The sequence below is a fragment of the Nematolebias whitei genome, chromosome 3 (assembly GCF_014905685.2).
Source record: "Nematolebias whitei isolate Nwh7 chromosome 3, NemWhi1, whole genome shotgun sequence".
NCBI lineage: Eukaryota > Metazoa > Chordata > Actinopteri > Cyprinodontiformes > Rivulidae > Nematolebias > Nematolebias whitei.
The window spans coordinates 46,034,785-46,057,068 of record NC_056500.1 but is presented as its reverse complement, the minus strand read 5'-3'; the positions used below and the strand labels follow the sequence as shown (position 1 = coordinate 46,057,068).

The 22,284-nt window shown below is 40.9% G+C and overlaps 1 protein-coding gene across 2 annotated transcripts in view; it reads right to left on the bottom strand.

The window, feature by feature from the left end:
* rab6ba (RAB6B, member RAS oncogene family a) overlaps positions 1–22,284 on the bottom strand; it is an 84,724-nt gene that overhangs the window by 13,232 nt on the left and 49,208 nt on the right. Inside the window, exons 3-7 of one of the 2 annotated variants that reach the window (XM_037675014.1) lie at positions 21,404–21,457; positions 20,942–21,068; positions 20,044–20,155; positions 3,617–3,710; positions 1,134–1,200 (exon numbers count right to left, since the gene is read on the bottom strand). In XM_037675014.1, coding sequence (XP_037530942.1) covers positions 1,134–1,200; positions 3,617–3,710; positions 20,044–20,155; positions 20,942–21,068; positions 21,404–21,457 — 454 coding nt within the window. The remainder of the gene's footprint in view (positions 1–1,133; positions 1,201–3,616; positions 3,711–20,043; positions 20,156–20,941; positions 21,069–21,403; positions 21,458–22,284) is intronic. The other variant, XM_037675015.1, reaches the window with a different exon arrangement.

The following is a 22,284-nucleotide window of genomic DNA, read 5'->3' as shown; positions in this document are numbered from 1 at the left end:
TATGTATGTATGTATGTATGTATGTATGTATGTATGTATGTATGTATATATGTATGTATGTATATATGTATTTATGTATATATGTATGTGTTTGTGTGTGTGTGTTCAAACAGTAAATATAACAATACATTGATTGGGTGGGTTTTTGTGCAATGGGGCGGTTTTTAACAGACTTTTGGGCTGGAAAACCTCGACTCTATCTGGCAACACTGACCAGGCACCATAGTGGTACCAGGTGGTGGTCAATGGTGGCCTTGGCCACCATAAAATAATCTGGTGGGATTTGGCCATCCCATCAGCCCTTTCTCACTCCTAGATGCAGCCACACACCCAAATGGATGCCAGTATTTTGCTTATTTTTCAAGTTATCCAGCTCACAACGTTTACATAGATACTACGTGGCAGCAGCCATCTTGGATTTTGACATAGCAAACTAATTTTCAATAGGAAACTTTGTTATTCTTTGATGTAGCCACACACCAAACTGGAAAATTAGTCTCACTTATTTTTCAAGTTGTGCTCACAACAGACGGATGGACAGAAGAAAATTCCAATTTACCTCGGCTTCACAACGAAGGACAATAAATGCATAATGCATGTTGTTGTTATTTTGTGCTGTAATATTCATCGAAGAGCTGAAGACATATACTCACAAAATAAAATCTGCTGTTTCTGTGGCTTAAAACTAAGCAATGCTGCCACTTCTATTTTCTGGGACAGAAACAGCTGGTGCTGGTTTAGTTTTGCTGCAGCGTCCGACAAACCTCCTCAGCTGTTGCATCAGAAGTCCGGAGCATTTGGTTAAAAAATAAGAAATGAATCTAACTCAGAAGTGATGACTTGTTACGGTGGTTTAAATGAGCAAACCTGCCGCTGTCTGCAGACGCACCTTCAGACTGAGCCAAGCTGAACCTGCCAGACACCAGAGCTGACAGCTAGCCAAAAAGTTTACTGCAAACACGTTTAATTAGGCAGGTAGCTGACAGCATGCAGATTCTTCCTGTCTGCTCAGTTAGAGAGAGAGAAAGTAGAGACTGATACAATACTGTGAATATAAACATGTTTGCTTTGCACTCAGACTGTTCATCTGACATCATTAAATTAGGTTTTTATAAAATCAGTGTAAAGGATACTCCCTTCTTTGCTCGTTTCTTGTATGCTCTCCATCCCTGGCAGAGCAGCTGCCACGCGTCGAAACAGCTGGAAAAGATAAACAGAATGCAAACACCTTGTTGAATTACATCTTTTACATAATTTATACATGCTTATCAGCTGTAAATCAAGTGCAAGATAGAGTTGTAGTTGAGCTGTTGCCTTGTTTTTAATTTATACCAACTTATTGTGTACGACAGAGAAAACACTAAATATTTATGTAAAAAATAAATTATGTGTACAATCCCCACCCATAGGAAGGACTGCCTCAATGTGCAGCACAAGAGCAGCAAGTGTAAGAAACTCCAGAACAGGATGTAACAACAGGAAGTTACTGGCAAACATCTTACACATGCATGGTTCTAGATTCTGGGTTTTCTTGTTCGTGCAGAAATAAGCAGCAATCTTAGATTTGCAGGCACAACGTCGGGGTGAGGATCGATGACGCAGTCAAACAAACAATGGGAAGTTGCAGCCTTTGAGGGCAGGACTGTGACCTTTGTTTCAGTTTCACTGCACGATGCTCAGTTCTGGGACTCGGTTAGTGTTGCAGTCCTGAAGGAAGCTGAAGAACAGCCTCCTCTGTCTGCTGAGGTGCCGTCCATCACTGGCAGACAACACAGACACCTCTCTGCTCCCTAACTCCACCAACACAAGCTGATTTTAACAATCATCTTCTGTTCAGAAACAGACTTGCTGTTGAATCAGGTTATTGTTCTTTTGTATCCAAATCTTTCTAAACATTAAGTAATATCTGCAGTACAATGCAGCAGGGACGTGCAAAAGAAGAGGCTGGTGTATGCTAGATGTGTTTAAAACTGCTCTGAATAGCCGCGTTCAAAGGCAGGATTAAACCGGCTGTGACAGAAAAATTAACCACCCTCCAGCTCTGATGCTGCCACAGACCAGACCAGGCATTGCTTTAAGCAGCTGCCAGGTTGAAACCGCTGGTTTCAGAGAGTTACAGAAACTGCTGAATGATGCAATGTTGGTCGCATCACCAGAAAGTTCTGAAGGGAAGAGCTTTTAGTTTTTATTTCCAGCCATCCAGGAAGCAACCTGTGTTACACAGACATGAACCTGAAGGATGCCAGCTGAAACACTTAAATAAGAAACAAATAAGCTCACAGCATTTTAAACTGTTTTAGCTGAGAATCCATTACAGCTGTGGGAAACTTGTGTGGTTAAAGGAAATGTTTCTTTCCCTCCACCTTAGATTTATAAATCTCTGTTGAATTAAAGTCAAATTTAACAAACTTGATGTTTTGGCCATCAAGAACACCAACTAGAAGAAACCCAACACCTCTCAACATCCTGGGAATATTATCCCTACAGCGAAGTAGGGATGCACGATATTGGATTTTTGGCCGATATCTGATATGTTAAAACTTATTTGGCCGATAACCGATACCAATACTGATATTTTTTTCCTAGACCTACTTCCAGAGACTACATCTTTCTCTGCTGTGGAATTAAAATACTACATTATTCTGCATGCTTCTTGTCAGCTTGTCCAAATGCAGATGCCAAAAAGGGGCTGAAAATGATGTAACACTTCAACTTGGATTATGTTTAATGTCAAATTTATTCATGACATTTATTCTCTCCAACACAATGACAACACTCGAACAGTGCAAATGTGTAAATTTTCACAAATCTAAACTCAATCTGTTCACAAGCGATAAGTGAAAACTGCATAAGTAGTAGTGCTTCAATAGATGTACTTGATAGTTAATTAAATTTAAAATTAACTTAAAACGGAAGACTTTCATATCGGTGCATTATTTTTGATGGAATGTCCGATGTCCGATATTTAACTTTATCACTAATATCGACGATACAGATACCATGCCAATAATATAGTGCATCTATACAGTGAGGCATGGTGGTGGCTGCAGCATGCTGTGGGGATGTTTTTCATCGAGTTGGTAAACGGCACTAAACAAAGAATGCTTGAGGGAAACCTGTTTGAGTCTTCCAGAGGTGTGAGACATGTACAGAGGTTCATCTCTGAGCAGAGCTTAAGCACACTCCTGAAGTTAACAGAACAGTTAACCTCGGTTTGAATTTAAATTATCTAAAGTATTTTTTACAGGTTTGTTGCTTAGAATTCATGTAAAATCCAGGTTGTAAAACAACAAAAGGGGGATGAATACTTTTGCAAGCTGGACTGTTCTCACTGCTGACACAACACGGTGGGGGATCACTGTGCAAGACTAATTAGATTAATTGACGTATGGACAGCCGGTTCAGTGAATGTAAACAAAGATGTCCACAGAGTGTGTTTAAACTGCTTTACAACCTTCAGCAGTAATTAGGATCAGATGAACATCACCAGTTATATTAATAAGGTAAATAATTGTTAATCTGTTAGCTATAATGAGTGGATTGACTGTAACAACATAACTGCAACTGCCACTACTATGTATTGTGTTTTATTGGCCTTATTAGACTGTGAACTCACCTGCTTTACGTTATAACCAGTCTTGGCACTGGTCTCTATGAACATGACACTCAGTTCTTTAGCCCTCTGTTCCCCTTCTTCAATTGTAATTTGTCTGTAAATACAGAGTAGGTTTCATGAATACAAGGCAGGATCTGAACACAGCTCGTATTCTCATATTAACGTTCATCACAGATAAACGGATGATGTACAAATACACCACTGTTGTTTTAGGATAGGGATGATACATCAGGCCTACCTGGCTGAGTATGATTAATTACACTGTCCACTGAGAAATTAATGACAGCAAATTTACATGATGTTATAATGAATTTGGCACTGATTGCTTGCCTCTTGCTGTGACACAAAGTGTATCAGGTGTCTATTAACACTGTTATAAAGATTGTTGTAGCTCTACTGACACTGCAGGGCAAGCAGCCAGCAGGTCTAAAAGCACGGGGGTCCTAAATCAACCTGCCACAGGGTCTACTGGGGAACCTCAATGCAACCACTCCGGTCTTTTTCTGAACATGAAAGGCATCTTTCTTCCTCTTCTTTCAGCTACTCCTTTAGGAGTCACCTCGGTAGAACATCTGTCTCCAACTCACCTTATCCCATATCCTTATTGCATCCTCCTCTGTCTCATAAACTCTTCTCCATCACTACATCAGTGGAAATTCTCTGTAGTTTTCCTCATTTCTTCCTCCTTTGCAGCTTCATATTCAACATCCTTTGTCCACTATCCCTCTGCTGCACATTTCCAGACCATCTCAACCATGTCTCTTTAACTTTGTTTCCACACTTCTCAACCTGCGTTGTCCCTCTTATTTACGCATGTCTAACCCTGTCCAGTTTGGCTACTCCAAATGAAAATCTCATCTTCATCTTTGCCACCTGTTTTTGTGTGTGTGTGTGTGTGTGTGTGTGTGTGTGTGTGCGCGTGTGTGTGTATTAGTGCCAATGTGTCCAAACATCATAGCAGGTTGCATCTTTTTGGATTCTGGTTTACTTTAGATGTTGGACCCCAAGTACTTAAACTCGCCCACCTTCAGTACCTCTACTTGTATCTTCACTGATCCACCTGTCTCCCTCTCATTTGCACACATGGATTCTGTCACTTTTTTTGATTTTCATTCTTCTTCTCTCCAGAGCATACTTCCACCTCTTCAGACTCTCTTCCACCAGCTCCTTACTCTTACTCTTACTGATGTTATGTCTGCAAACATCATGGACCATGGGGATTTCTGTCTAATTTCATCTGCCAAACAGACCATCACCACCAAACAAGAATGCTCAGAGCTGATCCCTGATGTAAGCCCACTCAGCAGTCATTTCTATACACATCTTACATTGTCTCAATGTCCATGTGCAAGTTCTTTTAAACACAAATACTTTATTTTGAAGTCTTGGAGGCGTTTTAAACATGAATTAACATACAAAAACATTGAGCTGAAAACACAGTAACTACAGATTAAATGGAAGCTCTTCTTCTGTAACACCCAATTAACTTCACAGCACAGGCCAGAGTAATTCCACCCGTATGAGACAGCAAAATAGGTTTGCACTAGAGATGCATTAACATAACACCACAAGCATTCTGTGGCTATGTTTAGATGCATGCATCGGATTCAGTCATTCACAGGCTGAAACTTATTTATTACCAAACTGGCAACTTGAAAGAAACTGCGGAGGGAAAGTGCAGATATAGAAATGTTTGCATATGCAAAAAATGATCATAGTACAAGCATGTTCCCTTATCTCACTAATGATCACATCTGCTTAACACAACAAAAATAAAGAAACTGGGCCATTAACACTAAAAATGGGAAAGTATGACTTTAATCAAAGTGTTTTTTTTTATTGTTTTTTTTTTAGTTCATCTCAATGTCCTTTTTATTAACTTGATGAGCCCAGGTGAACTTCAGTCCCTCTTGTTTATGGTCACAGAATAATGGGAAGCTTAAACAGCCTCACAACAGACAATGCGTTTGAATATTGAATGATGCGCATGTTTTATTAGGCAGTTCTCAAATATTCACATTTTCTTTGACTTAGTTAATAGATATATTTAACCTGTCAGCCCATCTTATTCTTATTTTTTCATTGTGAAAGTACATTAATTATTTTATGATCCATGTTTCACCTCGTCTTCTTGAGGTCAACAGGATCACACGGTTACTCTGAATGAAATTACCATACCATACCATTTTATTTATAGAGCACTTAAAACAGCTACAAGGCCAACCAAAGTGCTGTACAGACAGAACAACAAACAACACATGAAGCAATATACAAAATGAGGTAAATCAGACATATAGACATAAAAACGATGCAGATAATAAATATGATGACAAACCAGTGTGGAGCGTACAGGTTCAAACACAGATCCTCTGGTGTTGAAAGCTACTGAATAGTAGTGCGTTTTTAAACGGGATTTGAAAACCGAGAGGGAGGGGGCCAGTCTGACAAGCAGAGGTAACTCGTTCCAAAGTCTTGGTCCTGCTACAGAGAAGGTCCTGTCACCTCTGCGCTTAAGACGAGTTCCTGGAACTGTGAGGAGCAACTGGTCCGCTGACCTCAGGGAACGTGGTGGGACATACGGTTGTAGCAGATCAGAGAGATGGGGGGGAAACTGTTAAGCGATTTGTAGACATACAGGAGTATTTTGAACTGGATTCAAAGGTGGACCGGTAGCCAGTGCAGTGAGGCCAAAACTGGTGTAATGTGCTCTCTTTTGCCTGTACTGGTTAAAAATTGGGCTGCTGCATTCTGGACCAGTTGTAGTCGTGCAATGGAGGTCTGACTGATACCAAACAGAAGTGAATTGCAGTAATCAAGCCTGGATGTAATGAATGCATGTATTACTGTCTCCAGGTCATTTTTGGACAACATGGGCTTCAGTTTAGACAGCTGCCTCAGTTGGAAGAAACATGATTTAACAATCATGTTTACATGATTGTTAAGTTTCAGGGAAGGGTCCATTATCACTCCCAGATTAGTGACTCTTTCTTTTTCTGACAGGGTTAGAGTGGAAAGGTCGATGCAGTGGTTTGTGATCGTGTCATTGGGAGGGAACAACATGACTTCAGACTTCTTTTCATTGAAATTTAAGAAGTTTAAAGCCATCTAGTCCCTGATGTCAGCCAGGCAGTCGAGCAGAGGTTGAATAGAGTATGTACCATTGTGTCTTAGGGGGAAGTAAATTTGACAGCCGTCGGCGTAGAAGTGAAAGGGCATGCTGTGTTTCCGGAAAATAGCATCAAGTGGCAGAAGGTATAGAGAGAATAGGAGGGGACCCAGGATGGACCCCTGCGGAACCCCCCATTTAAGCTCTGTCGCTGCAGAACTAAAATCATTGATGGAGACACAAAAGGATCTGTCAGAGAGGTAAGATCTGAACCAATTGATTCAAATTCTTCTTGAATGAACTCCAACTTCTAAGAAGCCAACTTTACCTTAACTCACTTTATTGGTTTTATAATTTCAAAAGCTCCATCCATCCATTATCTTTACCCGCTTCTTCCTTTTTGGGTTGCGGGGGTCATTGGAGCCTATATTCAAAAGTCACTGTGTGAGAGGCAGGGGACACCCTGGACAGGTCTACAGTCCATCACAGGGACACAGAGACAAACGAGACAAACAACCATTCACTCTCACTCACACCTAGAGACAATTTAGAGTTACCAATCAACCTAACATGCATGTTTTTGGTCTGTGGGAGGAAACAGGAGTACCTGGGGAAAACCCATGCATGTATGGAGAGAACATGCAAACTCCACCCAGAAAGGCACCTGGACCGGGATTTGAACCGGGGCAACCTTCTCACAGAGAGGCAGCAGCTCTACCAACTGAGCAACTGTGCCTCCCACCCAGTTAGGACCACACTTTCCACAGAACAACTGTGTCAACTCTTGAAACTGTGCCTGCAGTCAACCTACTTCACATATGGGGAGCAATATTATAGGCAGAAACATGGGTGTGCTATGGGGTCTCCAGTTTCTCCTATTGTTGCCAACCTGTACATGGAGGAGGAAGAAAAGAGAGCCATGACGTCCTTTTCAGGGACACCACCAAGTCATTGGTTCAGGTATGTTGACGACACCTGGGTTAAAATTAAATCTCAGGAAGTCCAACATTTTACTGACCACCAACTCTGTGGATAAATACATCAAGTTCACACGAGAAGATGAAAAAAATGGCAGGTTGGCTTTCTTGGACTGTGAGGTCTCAGTCTCTGATAGAGGACATTTGTAAACTGAGGTGTACCGCAAACCCACCCACACAGACCAGTATTTGCAGTTTGACTCCCATCACCCTTTGGAGCACAAGTTAGGAGTCATCAGGACTCTGTACCACAGAGCAGACAGCGTCACCACTAACTCAGGAGCCAGGCAGAAGGAGAAATCCTACACAAGACAGGCTCTAGAGCAGGGGCGCCCAACCTTTTTTGAACCAAGAGCTACTTTTGAAGTTGGCAATTTGCCAAGAGCTACTCGTCCAGTCTCATTATCAACAAACATAATTTTTCATCAATCCCTACTCCTCACTTCTTTAAAGTAAATAAAACGGAACGTGATGTGTCTATAGGAGACAACTTTTTATGCAAGCTGTATAAAATAAATGTGTCTCTACCTTAGTGGGACTTCTGACACTGAGAGGAGGAGGCCAGGGTCTCATAAGATGGGCAGTATGAGGTGGTTGCGAGGCACAGGCAGGTCTCCAGATGATCATCATTCATTGTGGATCTGTTTTTGGACTTGATTTTCATGTGTGAAAGAGCAGACTCACACAGGTAGGTAGATCCAAAAAGTGCTGTTAAGTTCAAAGCACATCTTCGGATGTTAGGATACTTTTCTTCTGACAGCAGACTCCAGAACTCTCCATCCACACCAGGTGATGCTCTGGATTTTATCCCAATGTCATTTTGCAGAGTCAACACCTCATTTTCAACACCAGAGCTGTCCAGCTGAAACACGGACACCAATTTGGACACAATGTCATCCACATCAACATTTCCAAAAGGATAACACATGTAGCTGGTAACAGGCTCGATGGAGGAAAAGTCAGTAAATCGTCTCTCAAATTCTGCTGAGATGCTCGGAACCTGCTTAGAATAGTGTGCACTGTCCAGTTGTGGGACCTCTTTCCCTTGGCGCTGTAGCTCTGCCTCCATGTGTGGGAAGTTTCGCAGGTCCCTGCGTTGCAGCCGACTTGTGAGCAGTTGCAGCCTGCTTTTGAAGGTGCTCACAGAACTGATCATGTGGATTATGTTTTTGTTCTTTCCCTGAAGCTCCAAATTCAGTTCATTGAGCAGGCTGGTGAGATCTGTGAGGAAGGCTAAATCCAAAAGCCACTGGGTGTCCTCTAGTTTTGAATGTTCACCATGATCTGACAGCTTCAGAAAATCCCTGATCTCAGGCAACAGCTCACTGAATCTGTCCAGAAATTTACCTCTGCTTAGCCACCTGACGTCCATGTGCAGCAGCAGGTCTGTGTGGTCTGCTCCTGCCTCCTCCAAGTGAGCCCGGAACAACCTCCTCTGCAGACTCCTGGCCCTTATAGAGCACACAGTTTTCATGGCAACATCCATCACTTCCTTCATGTTTAAAATCTTCCCACACAGGGCCTGTTGGTGGATGATGCAGTGATAGTGCAAAATGTCTGGGAAAGCATCATTCTGCTTGCAGAGTGCAACAAATCCACTGGTGTGACCAGTCATTGCTGGAGCGCCATCAGTTGTTATAGAAATTAGTTTAAAGAGGGGCAAGTTGCTTTTATTAACAAACTCCATAAACGCATTAAAAATATCTTCTCCTCTTGTGTGTCCCTTCAAAGGCAAGATGGTGAGCAGCTCCTCTTTTGCACTCATGTCTGCAAAGGCCATTCTGATAAAAATACACAGCTGGGCTACATCCACCATGTCTGTCGACTCATCAAACTGAAGAGAGAAACACTCACATTGTTCCACGTCCTTTTTTAGCTGCTCCTCCACATCCACAGACATTCCCTCACATCGCTGTGTCACTGTTTGTCTGGACAACTGCACGTCTTTAATAGCAGCTACGATCTCACTTTTATTTTTAAAATCATGAAAAAGCACATCTGCAGCCTCAATAAACGCTTCTTTCATAACTTGTCCATCGCTGAAAGACTTCTTATGTTGAGCCAGGATGCGGCTAACACGGTAGGAAGCTATCGTAGCAGCTTTACCTTTTGTGCTGGGCCGAGTGAAGACTGATTGCTGAGCTGCAAGCTTGTTTTTTAGCTCCCGCACTTTCTGAGTCCGTAAAGAACTTTTAAGAGGGAAATCTGTCTCAAACCGTTTGTGCATCGTCTTGAAATGCCGCTCCAAGTTACACTTTTTGGGTAAGGCAACGCTCGAATTACAGATGAGGCAAATGGACTTCGAATTAGAATAAACAAAAAAATACTCCTCCTCCCACTCTGTGTGAAAATAATAAGTTTTCGTTTGCTTGTTCGCTAGTTTTCCATCCATGTTTTCTGCGCACCGACATTACTCCACTACTGAGCCTAAAGTCTCGTGAGAGCGCTGTGTCACCGCACCCAAAACTCGCGAGACTATGTCTGTGAGAATACAAGTCAAGGTTTCGCTTCGCGGGCGACTGGGAACCAGCTCGCGGGCAACCGGTCGCCCGCGAGCGACTGGTTGGGCACACCAGCTCTAGAGCAATGTGGATATCCTAACTGGGCCTTCCTGAAAGCAGAGAAGAAACCCAAACAGGACTCCAGTCAGCCAACAGGTGAAAAGGAGAAACCCAGACCCAGACCAGTGGTCATTCCATATGTTGCGGGAGTATCAGAGAAACTGAGACGTTTATTTTCTAAACATAACGTCCCAGTGGCTTTTAAACCCCAAAATACATTACGGCAAAGACTGGTTCATCCCAAAGATCCAGTCCCCTGGCACAAACAGAGTAATGTTGTGTATGCTGTTCAGTGTCAGGAGGGCTGTGATCAGTCTTACATCGGGGAAACTAAACAGCCACTGGCCAAAAGGATGGCCCAGCACAGAAGATCAACATCATCAGGCCAGGACTCTGCAGTCTACACTCATCTCCAGGCCAGCGGTCACTCTTTCAGGGATGAAGATGTTCACATCCTGTACAGACAGGAACGATGGTTTGAGAGAGGAGTAAAGGAGGTCATCTTTGTGAAAAGAAATCGTCCATCATTAAACAGGGGTGGAGGCCTCCGGGTTCAACTGTCCCCCTCTTACAATGCTGTGATTGCTAGTATCACTCAGCCCCCTGTGAATAGTAAACAGCCATCAGTGTGCTAATGATCCATTGTTAGGCTGATGGTCCTTCTTGGCCATGTGAGCAGCTGGTTTTGGATGTCAACAACAAACTGGTTAATCCACTCTGAGAAGGTGCTATTTATAAGACTGAGCTGAATACAGCACCTCAGACTGAAGAAGACTTTTGGATAAAAGACTAAACATTTTAACAAGAAGAATTCTTCCAGAGGACCAGACTTAACTTTATTAGATTTATCTACCTGGATTACAGAGCATACATCAGGATGTCTTTGCTTTAAATTTGAATGATGATAGTATTTTGATAAAGGTTATACCATCAGAGGGTCATACTGGCCCATTTATATTTTTGTTGTGCCAGTAGTATAAAAGAAAACTCAATAAATAAATAAACAAAATAAACACGTTCAACAGGGAAAAAATAAACAAATAAACAAAATGTCAGCGCTTCTTTCCGTCAGTGCACATCACACCAGTATCTGCTTGGCTGATGCTTCCTGGCGTTCGATGCACAGCAGGTTTCCCACATGCCGAGCTGCAGGAGATTTGCAGCTTTTAAACTGTATTCTTCGACACACCGAACATCGTGAAATGCTCCACCACACACCACTGAGCAATAACAAACAGAGCTAAGAGCTACTCCTCGAGTGCCTTAAAATCAAATTCCAGTCTATCATACAAATGCAATATACTGTCCATTTATTTTTTTAAATCCTAGTATTTTACATATTAAAGGTATTTATTAAAAGTAAAAAGCCACATTAATACTGTATGAAGTTTACTGTAAGAAAACACATGAAAAAACAAAATATACCTATAAACACAGGTGAGTGTCATCATAAAAATATTTTGATGATATTTACCTTCTTCTTCAGTTTAATTAAAGGAGTTTCAACTATATTCTGATCTAATGTATAGGGACAGCTGAACACACATTAACATCCCCTAGAAGAAATTATGTTTGTGGGTGCAAGCATGGCTTTCTTTTAACACTAAGAATTTAAAAAAGTAAATAGATTATTGAGACTTAAAATGTCTGGTTAAAATTGTTTTTTGTAAATATAACTGAAAACCAACAATGTCCAGTCAGATCATCTGGACGGTTTCTTTTGTTACCGAGACGTTTCGTCCTTCATCTGAAGGACTTCTTCAATCTGAGGAGCCACCAAACCAAACTGACTCCCACAAACAATTCATACCCAAAGTGAAAAAAAAAATAGTTTGCTGGTGGTAAGATGGCTTCTGACCCCCCCCCCCCACCTCCTCCATCAACTCCTCTGAGGCAGACATGTCAAAAAGGTTCAAAACACCAAAGTTCATGCTCAATAATCCAGGTTTAAATCCTGGATTTATACCTAAAACTATAAAGTATATTTCCTCAAATGATCGGAGTGGTCAGCTCACTCACTCACACTCACCCCCCACCCCTTACACACACATGCACGCACATTCTTGTAAACATACTTTCTGGGGACTTTGCATTGACTTCCATTCATTTTCTATAGCCTAACCCTGACCCTTACCCTAAACCTAACAATTACTAGTACATGCCTAACCCTAACACACCTGTAATTGACACCTTAGTCCTAAACCTAACCTCTAATACCCCAACGAGACTTATTATGGGGACCTGGTTTTGGTCCCCATAAAGAGCAGTTGGTTCCCACAATACATGATTTTTTTTGTAAAACTGTTCCCTAGAAGGTAACCTGAAACAAAAACGCATGCACACACACGCACACGCACACGCACACACACACACACCGAATTATTTATAGTGATCTTTCTTATGTATTGATGAAGTCACGCACCAAAACGGATGTGGGAACCTCACCTATTTTTCAAGTTGTTATGCTCACGTACAATCAGACAGATGTACAGACGGAGGGAGTGTGTTCCCAATTTCTCCTCTTTGCTCCGTGATGTGGGACAATAAAAACATTTACTTCATTACCACAGAAGATTTACTGGGACTTTAACTTTCAGACCATACTAGGCCTGATAAAATCGTAACAAAATGAAAATAGTTCAACAATTTGAATCAATCTATTGAAAGGATAATTTTTTTAGAAAAACTTCACTGCCTTTGTTATACAGAAGTTTATTATAGGTGTAACCTATTCTACATGTACAGTCCTGTGCTAGCTTTACATTCTGAAAGCTTTTCATGTCTTTTCGTCTCGTGTTTTATGCCTGCTGTTTATTGTGAGCGTTTATTGACGGGTCCACTGAGATGCCTCCCAGAAACTGCTATCAGCAGCATTTTTCTGTTCCTGACATCCAATGAAAAAAAAAAAAAAACACCAGGGGAATTTCTCTCTTCAGCTGTAAATTATTGTTCTCACATGGGAAATTACTGCCGCCTGTAACAAATTTTAGAAATAAATTACACCACAAGGGTAGATCATGTGTGATAAATATCATTCAGTATGGCTGCATACTGCACAATTGAATAAACCCATTTTCTAACGTTCAAATAATACTAATGACAGGATTTAAGAATGTGTTAACCTAAAAACACATATTTTGTATAAATCCTACAGTCTCTGTGATAAAAACACCATATTTCTAAAATATAATTTAACTGTCAGCAAAGGTGCAAAGTGAAGAATATAACAGCAAAGATGCATTTCGTAACCATCTGATTATTGGGCTTTTAAATTATGTTAATTGTTTGCAGTTTGTGTTTCAGCAGACCATGCCTATTGATATACAACATAACATAATTTGGCATGTGACAACATGTAGAGGTCTCAGCATAACAAAAAAGTTTGTCAATAGCTTGTCTCCAAATTCAGAAGGACTGCCAGCATTTGCAAAATGTGATCAGCTTATACACAGGGTCAGAAGTAGAGCTGCGATTTCTAATCCGAGCCCAGAGCCAGGTCGGGCCAAAATAATGTGCATGATGGGCGGACCGGGTTGGTCTTGAGCTTTTGACATGGCTTTACGAATCATACAGCACAAAGAAAACTAAATAAGAATGCACAATATAAAATTGTGTTAATCTACTTGTAGAGGAGGAGGCAGGTCTGACTGGCCGGTTGAAAGAGGTAAAAAGAAAAAAGTCCAGTTAAGCTTCAGATGGATCACCAGATCACCGGCCGCACGCGTCTCCACACCTGTTGTCATCTGCGGTGAAGGAAGTAGCAGCATCTGAAGCTATAAAAGCCGACGCAAGCAGCATGTTCAGTTAAAATAGCCTTGTTTTATATTTTTCAATATAATTTTGCTCTAAAAATATTTTGTTCATCTGCCTATCTTTAGAGCGGATTTTATTAGGCTATTTGTTTTGTATGTTAATATCCATTTGGTGACTTTTAAATAAAAATAAATCTTGTATCTTCCTCTCTTTCAGAGTCAGAGTCAGAGTTTCTTTATTGTCATTCGCACCTCATGTGGTACATGTGGTGGAGCGAAATTATGTACACGGGGTCCCAGTTACATCCAACAATAAAATGTATAAGAAAAACAGTAATAACATCTAAGATATGAACTAAGAAAAACATCAACTAAATATACACTAAGCACTCATAACATAAAACATTGAACATCAGCAGCAACATGAACATGAGTCTGTGAGCAGACTCATGTTCATGCACACATCAACATTGAAACAGATCAGCAGCAACATGATATGCACACATCAACATTGAAACAGATCAGCAGCAACATGAAACAGATCAGCAGCAACATGATATGGTTTTTCACAGTGATTATTCTAGTTAGAGATTCATGAGTCTAACAGCCTCAGGGTAGAAGCTGTTCCTCAGTCTAGTGGTTCTACACTTAATGCTCCTTAACCTCCTTCCTGAGGGGAGTGGGGCAAAAAGTGTGTGTGCTGGGTGAGTGGGGTCCTTCATGATGCAGGTGGCCCTCTTCCTGCATCTGGAGGTGTAGATGTCTGTGATGGTGGGGAGGCTGATTCCGACAGACTTCTGTGCAGCCTTCACCACTCTCTGCAAAGCTTTTCTTTCTGCAGCTGTGCAGCCTCCATGCCACACGTTGATGCTGGAGCACAGGATGCTCTCCACTGCACACCTGTAGAAGGAGGTGAGGACTGAGCTTCCCAGACCAGCTCGTCTCAGCCGTCTGAGGAAGTAGAGTCTCTGATGAGCTTTCTTGATCAGGCTGGTGGTGTTGTTGCTCCAGCTGAGGTTGTCATTCATGTGTACACCCAAGTACTTGTAGCTGGAGACCACTTCCACCGCGGATCCTCTTATGTTCAGGGGGGTGTAGATGTTTTTGTTCCTTCTGAAGTCCACAATCATCTCCTTTGTCTTCTTCACATTGATGTGAAGGTTATTCTCTTTGCACCAGCTCTCCAGGTGTTCCACCTCAAATGCATTTTAAAAATATCATGTCAAACGGATTTGCTTACAAAAGCAGTAAAAACTTAATAAAAAAAAATATATATATATTTTTTTCTGGTTCAGGCCAGTAATTGCAGGCAAATTGGTCGGGTCGGGTTTGGAAAAAATGGCTATGGGCCGGGACCGGGTCTGATTTTTTTTAGGCTCGAATACAACTCTAGTCAGAAGGTAGGTGTTCCAAAATATGAGGTTGCTTACATTTTCTACGGTTAACCAGGCAATTAGCAAGCAGCTATGAATGTATTATAAGCTCCCAGTGGTGGCACACCATATGCAGTCAGAGATAGCAGCTAGCCAGTTAGGCAGTGTTAACACTCCATTTCATGCAGTGCATCGGCTTAGAGATCAGCTAAATGTCAGTGGCTAAATTTGCTTATGACTACTTTGACTTCCTGACTAATGTAAACAAAACAGGTGTGTCGAAGCCAGTCTAAACGTAATGAATAACATTAGCAAATAGCGCTGGTCAGGGTTATTAAAAATAGCTTCCTACACAATATAGTGTCAGCAAGTACCCGGGTTTCAGGCAAACAGATCTTCAAGTACGATACAGTACTGTAGTTGTGCTTTGTGACAATTAAAAAAGAAGGGGGGGGGGGGGGGTACCTAAGAAGCTTTGTTGCTATGGGACTTGCAATATTGACGGCCAATATGCTGACAAGACTCTTATGCAAGGTATTTGGCTCGTTGTTTCCAAAGTTAATTACTCAGAGAGTAATGTAAAGGAGATAATAATGGAGAGAAACGTAATCGTTGGATTGGACACTGTGGCCGAGTTGGCTTTGACTGGACAAATGTAACAAGAATACTTACATCTAAGAGACAGGATAATATTAAAAAACATTATAGGGATCTCAAAAATACCATCACCATTCTGACATTCTCGTAGAGTAAAATCAGTCTAAATGTGGTTGATAACAAAAACTAGCAAAGCAATGGAGAAAACTTAAATTTCCTTTCTGTTTCCAAGCCAAAAATCGATTGTGGTAATAACAGAACTTAGAACTTATCATATGTTCTTATTACTTATTATATAAGTTAAGAAAAGTTTCACTTTGAAAAACAGGGTAAAAGAACTGATAGCTAACAGCTAATGGCTAACACCAGCTAACAAAGTAAAATAGAAGAAGCAGCTGGGAAAATCATTCTTGATCCTGCCACTGAAAGCCTGTGCAATGCATGAAGAATCAATGGATTTAATCCTGCACAAAATCTTCTGTCATCTGTGCTCTTTTTCACTGAGACAAAAGAGCACGAATCAGCATGGAAACACCAGGAACAACACCTGGAATTAGTACATTTTAATTAATTTGTCTGGTTGCCCTGCATTGTAGCCATTGCTTGAGCTGTGTATTGTTGTTTCATTCAATTTATTCCAAGTCGATTATGGCCCCGGGGTTGTTGCTTTTGTTTAATTTGACATGGACAAAAGCACTGGAGGTGGCCATTTTGCATGAGGTCTTCTACATAGTTTGCCCAACTTCCAGGACTTTGGGGATTCCCCATAATTCTTGTGACATCATCCCTGATCAATGCTATTAGCTGAATATGAGAAATTACTTATCTATCAACCAGTACATCATTTGGGTAGTTTTAATTCTCTATTGCTTGTTTCAGTTGTCAGCTCTCATCAATTTGTATAAAACAAACACAACAAGACATTTATATTTACAAACCGGATTCCAAAAAAGGTGGGACACTAAACAAATTGTGAATAAAAACTGAACGCAATGATGTGGAGATGGCAAATGTCAATATTTTATTCGTAATATAACATAGATGACAGATCAAAATTTTAATCTGGGTAAATGTAACATTTTAAAGGAAAAATATGTTGATTCAAAATTTCACAGTATCAACAAATCCCAAAAAAGTTGGGGCAAGTAGCAATAAGTGACTGGAAAAAGGAAATTGAGCGTACAACGAACAGCTGGAAGACCAATTAACACTAATTAGGTCAATTGACAACATGATTGGGTATAAAAAGAGCTTCTCAGAGTGTCAGTGTCTCTCAGAAGCCAAGATGGTAAGAGGATCACCAATTCCACCATTGTTGTGCAGAAAGATAGTGCAGCAATACCAGAATGGTGTTACCCAGCGTAAAATAGTAAAGACTTTTAAGTTATCATCATCAACCGTGCATAACATCATCAAAAGATTCAGAGAATCTGGAACAATCGCTGTGCGTAAGAGTCAAGGCCGTAAAACTCTACTGGATGCTCGTGATCTCCGGGCCCTTAAACGTCACTGCACCTCAAACAGGAATGCCACTGTCAAGGAAATAACAGAATGGGCTCAGGAATACTTCCAGAAAGCATTATCAGTGAACACAATCCACCGTGCCATCTGCCGTTGCCAGCTGAAACTCTACAGTGCAAAGAGGAAGCCATTTCTAAGCAAGCTCCACAAGCTCAGACGTTTGCACTGGGCCAGGTGTCATTTAAAATGGAGTGTGGCAAAATGGAAGACTGTTCTGTGGTCAGATGAGTCACGATTTGAAGTTCTTTATGGAACACTGGGACGCCATGTTATCCAGACCAGAGAGGACAAGGATAGCCCAAGTTGTTATCAACTCTCCGTTCAGAAGCCTGCATCACTGATTGTATGGGGTTGCATGAGCGCTTGTGGCATGGGCAGCTTGCATGTCTGGAAAGGCACCATTAATGCAGAGAACTATGTTCAGGTTCTAGAACAACATATGCTCTCATCTAGACGTCATCTCTTTCAGGGAAGACCCTGCATTTTTCAACCTGATAATGCCAGACCACATTCTGCAGCAATCACAACATCATGGCTACGTAGGAGAAGGATCTGGGTACTTAAATGGCCAGCCTGCAGTCCAGATCTTTCACCTATAGAGAACATTTGGCGCATCATAAAGAGGAAGGTGCGACAAAGAAGGCCCAAGACGATTGAACAGTTAGAGGTCTGTATTAGACATGAATGGGAGAGCATTCTTATTTCTAAACTTGAGAAACTGGTCTCCTCTGTCCCCAGACGTCTGTTGAGTGTTGTAAGAAGAAGGGGGGGATGCCACACAGTGGTAAAAATAGACTTGTCCCAACTTTTTGGGGATTTGTTGACGCCGTGAAATTTGAAAACAACAGATTTTTCCCTTTGATACATTCTCTCAGTTTAAACTTTTGATCTGTGATTTGTGTTCTATTCTGAATAAAATATTAGATGTTGGCACCTCCACATCATTGCATTCAGTTTTTATTCACAATTTGTTTAGTGTCCCAACTTTTTTGGAATCCGGTTTGTATTTTAAATTAAATAAGACACTTTTAATGAAGACTTTTTAAATCAGTGTCAGTGTACAGAGTCGTTTTAAACTCCAGCTGCTTGCTGATTACCTAGCTAGGCCTTAGTGAACTTTAGCTAGCTTTTCTTATTTTGGAAAACATACTTTATAATAGACTTGCATTCGGGCCCCCAAAAAAATCCTACCCGACCTGGTCCCAGCCCATAGCCATCATTTCCGAACCTCTCCCAACCTGCTGAATTAACAGTAATTACAGGTCTGAACCCGAAAAAAACCCCTCAACATAATTAATTAAACTTTGACTGCTTATATGGTTATTAACGATAGGCTGACGCGCGCGGCTAAGGGGGCAGAAGATCGGAGCTGAGGGGTGTTTGTTCTTTCATGGCCATCAAAGCGCAATAAATCCCCGTTTCTGCCTGCATTCTGCATTATTCAGACACGGACCCTGCTCTGACATGTTGGATATTTTGTGATCTCACCTGTTTGGGTCATCGGCCACGTACGTTCGCCGAGTGCAGCGGCTGAATGAACGTCAATTTCATATGAATTGACTTTGTTCATGCTTGTTGCTTATTTCTGTCCCATCTGAAGCTTAAATTAACTTTTTTTTTTAACCTCTTTCAGGGCCGGTCAGTGTGCGGTCAAATGGACGCGTGCAGCTGGTGAATGTATGGCAAGACATGTTGCCATATAGTTGGATTGTGAGCTGCACACGTCTGCTAACGCAATCAAAAACCCCAATACCGGCCCGCACATTAAGCACATTATTATGGCTCGGCCTGGCCCTAATCCAGGTCGGGCCAGGTTCCAGGTTCCAGGTTCAGGTTAGAAATGACAGCTCTACTTTATAATGCTGTGATTTAGACCAATCATGTTTCTCAAGTTCAACACACCCATTTATTACTTAAAAACCTTTTAGAGCAATATATTTTACAGAAAATTTGACAAAAAATATTGAGTTAAGTAGTACTTTGCATATTTTCTAGATTAAAACTCTATATTGCTAAATTTTCTGTGCTTCTACACCTTCTCAGGAAATAGAACCAACTTGAGGTGGTGAATTGAAGCGAGGTCATTTTCATGTAGTCTGTAGTCTACAGTTGGTACACTCGCAGCATCAATATTTACCCACCAGAACACTAATCATGTTATGGTTCGATTCTCCATTTATTTTCTCCAGCTCTCCCACTACTGTACATTTCTGCTGCAAGTATTTTTCTTACCTTTCAACTCATAGCTTTCTGTTTCAGATCAATTTTCTCCCCATCTTTGATTCATTAAACATCTTGTCTCATCAGCATTTTCTCACCTTTTCTAGATGACTTCATACACCCCCAGAAAAAAAAAAAATTAAAAGACTCGGTCATCAGACATTCCCTGAAGCAAGCTTTAATTTTCTCATTTTAAAACAAGTGGTCTGACAGATGCTTCCATGAGAGTGCCCAGCTATCATCTCAACCATGGTTGTCATGGTGACAACACAAAAAAAGAGATGCGGAGGACAGGAGGTAGCCATGTTGTATTTACATACCTCTTGTCTGCCAAGTCTGTTTTATTGCCAACAAGCATGATGATGACATCACTTCCTCTCTCTGTCCTCACATCGTCTATCCATTTTGACGTCTGCTGGAATGAATTGACGTCTGAAGGAAGAGAGCAGAGTAAAATAAGCTCAAATGCAGCAACACCCATCTTATCACAATAACGTTATCAGTAATCTTCACAAGCATAGCTATTCAAAATAGAACATCTGACTTCAAGCATTTACACTTTGCACAACTCTTCTTATGAAAAGATGTTGTAATGTCTCAACCAATGTTCAGACGTCAACCCTCCCACAGTGCTGCAGTGAGAACTTGAGAAAGCTGTGCAGAAACAATTACCTGCAAATTCCTCCACAACAAAAGGGATTGATAGGTCAGACAGCGTTGAATTACTTTAAAAGTATAGTTACTAAAGGTGGAGTAAGCATTAGAGATTATTTGTCTTGTTTTGTTGAATAAATAATGACAAACCTTCAAATGCCAAAAGTTGCTTAAGTATTAACCTAAACTTAAGATCTAATATGGGATTTTTTTTATCATGTCCCTATAAACCACAGAAAACCAACGTTTTCCTATTAACTATGTTCAGTAAATTAGTTTTTTCTTTCTCTCCCTGATTATAAAACAATCACGTCCTTCAGCTCTTATTTCCCTTTCCCCTAGATGTTGCCTAGCAATGAAAATGACAAAACATCTGAAGCTTAAGAGCTATATTTTAATTAACCACTAATGTGCTTAGTTTTATTACATAAGACGGCTTGTTAGCAAACAGCTCTGGTTTAAGTGGAGTCATCTACATCATGGGCTGAAGCTAAAGTTGAGTAGAAACTGCGAAGCTGACGGCTAACATGTTTTACGTGAAACGCGTGTGCAACAGGCACTGACTCGTAATATCGTAGACCACCACGGCCACGGTGGAGTCCCGTATATAACTGGGGATGAGGCTCCTGAAGCGCTCTTGTCCTGCTGTGTCCCAGAGTTGCAACCTCACCTGGGGTTCAGAGAGACAACGCTGAGGAGGGGAAGATGATTCAGACAGTCAGAGAGCCAGGAAACAATGGGCTCCCTTCAGACACACATGCACACATTCACAACAGGCTTTATTTAGACAAGAAAAGCCTTCGTTTCCAAGGTTGTACTTTTCCATGCTAAACAGAAAAACAGCAGACAGGCTCCATTGTATCCACCTACGCAGCACAAGAAAGATGACATGCTGTTCCTCAGCACTGCCGAACAGTCTGAATGCAGACAACGGTTTTGTGGAGATGAACTAAATGACAGGCGGAGAGAACTGTAGCTGCTCTGGTAATAAAACGTGCGTCATGACACAATACAGCTGTAACTTACCGTTCGATCTTCTAGGTACATTGTTTTCGACAGAAAGTCAATTCCAATTGTCGCCTGAAAGCAAAACAAAATATGCACCGATCAATATTATTGGATGAACATAAAATAAACGAGTAATTCATAATACAAACGCAATGAGTGAATAGAGTAAGAGCTGATGTAAAAGCCACACCTCATTGCCCTTTATCAATAACATGCATTAGTGGGTAGTTTGTTGGCATTATTTTGCAAATATTCCACTTCAATGTCTAAATCAAACACATTAAGTAGTTTGTGGATTTTAACAGCCTTCTGCACTTTGGGTTGTTTACAATCATGACTCATCTTCATCACCCACTGATCTATTCCAACAGCAATCTAATCATCCCCTTATTGTGTTGTGGTGCAGATGGAAACATTCCTCTTCAAGGAATGTATATTTTCCATATCCAGTCCCACAATGTTCTGCTTTGCCTGCCAGCTATAAAACTATCAGCTGCTCTGACAATCCAAACATGAAGTCCATGTTAAACTGCAGATCTGTTTGTTTCACTCCAGTTTTTTTTAATGCCAAAGTCATGCATAATTTTTAAAGCAGAAATTAAACTTTAACATGGTTGTATTAAACAGATTGCCTACAAATGAACAAAACAAAAGGAATATAAAACCTTTAATGGAAACTTGTACTCTAAAAAGTTTAATTTTGACTGGATTGACAAGCTGATGGTTTGTCCGAGCAGGACCAAGACAAGACCAAAGTGGATTGTTGCCATCTTATTCAATTCAGTTTATTTACATAGAGCCAAGTTACAACAGAAGTCATCTCACAGCACTGAACAGAAACATTCATATACATGTAGTGAACTAAGCTGAGGTCAAAACCTTGACCTAAGGATCACTTG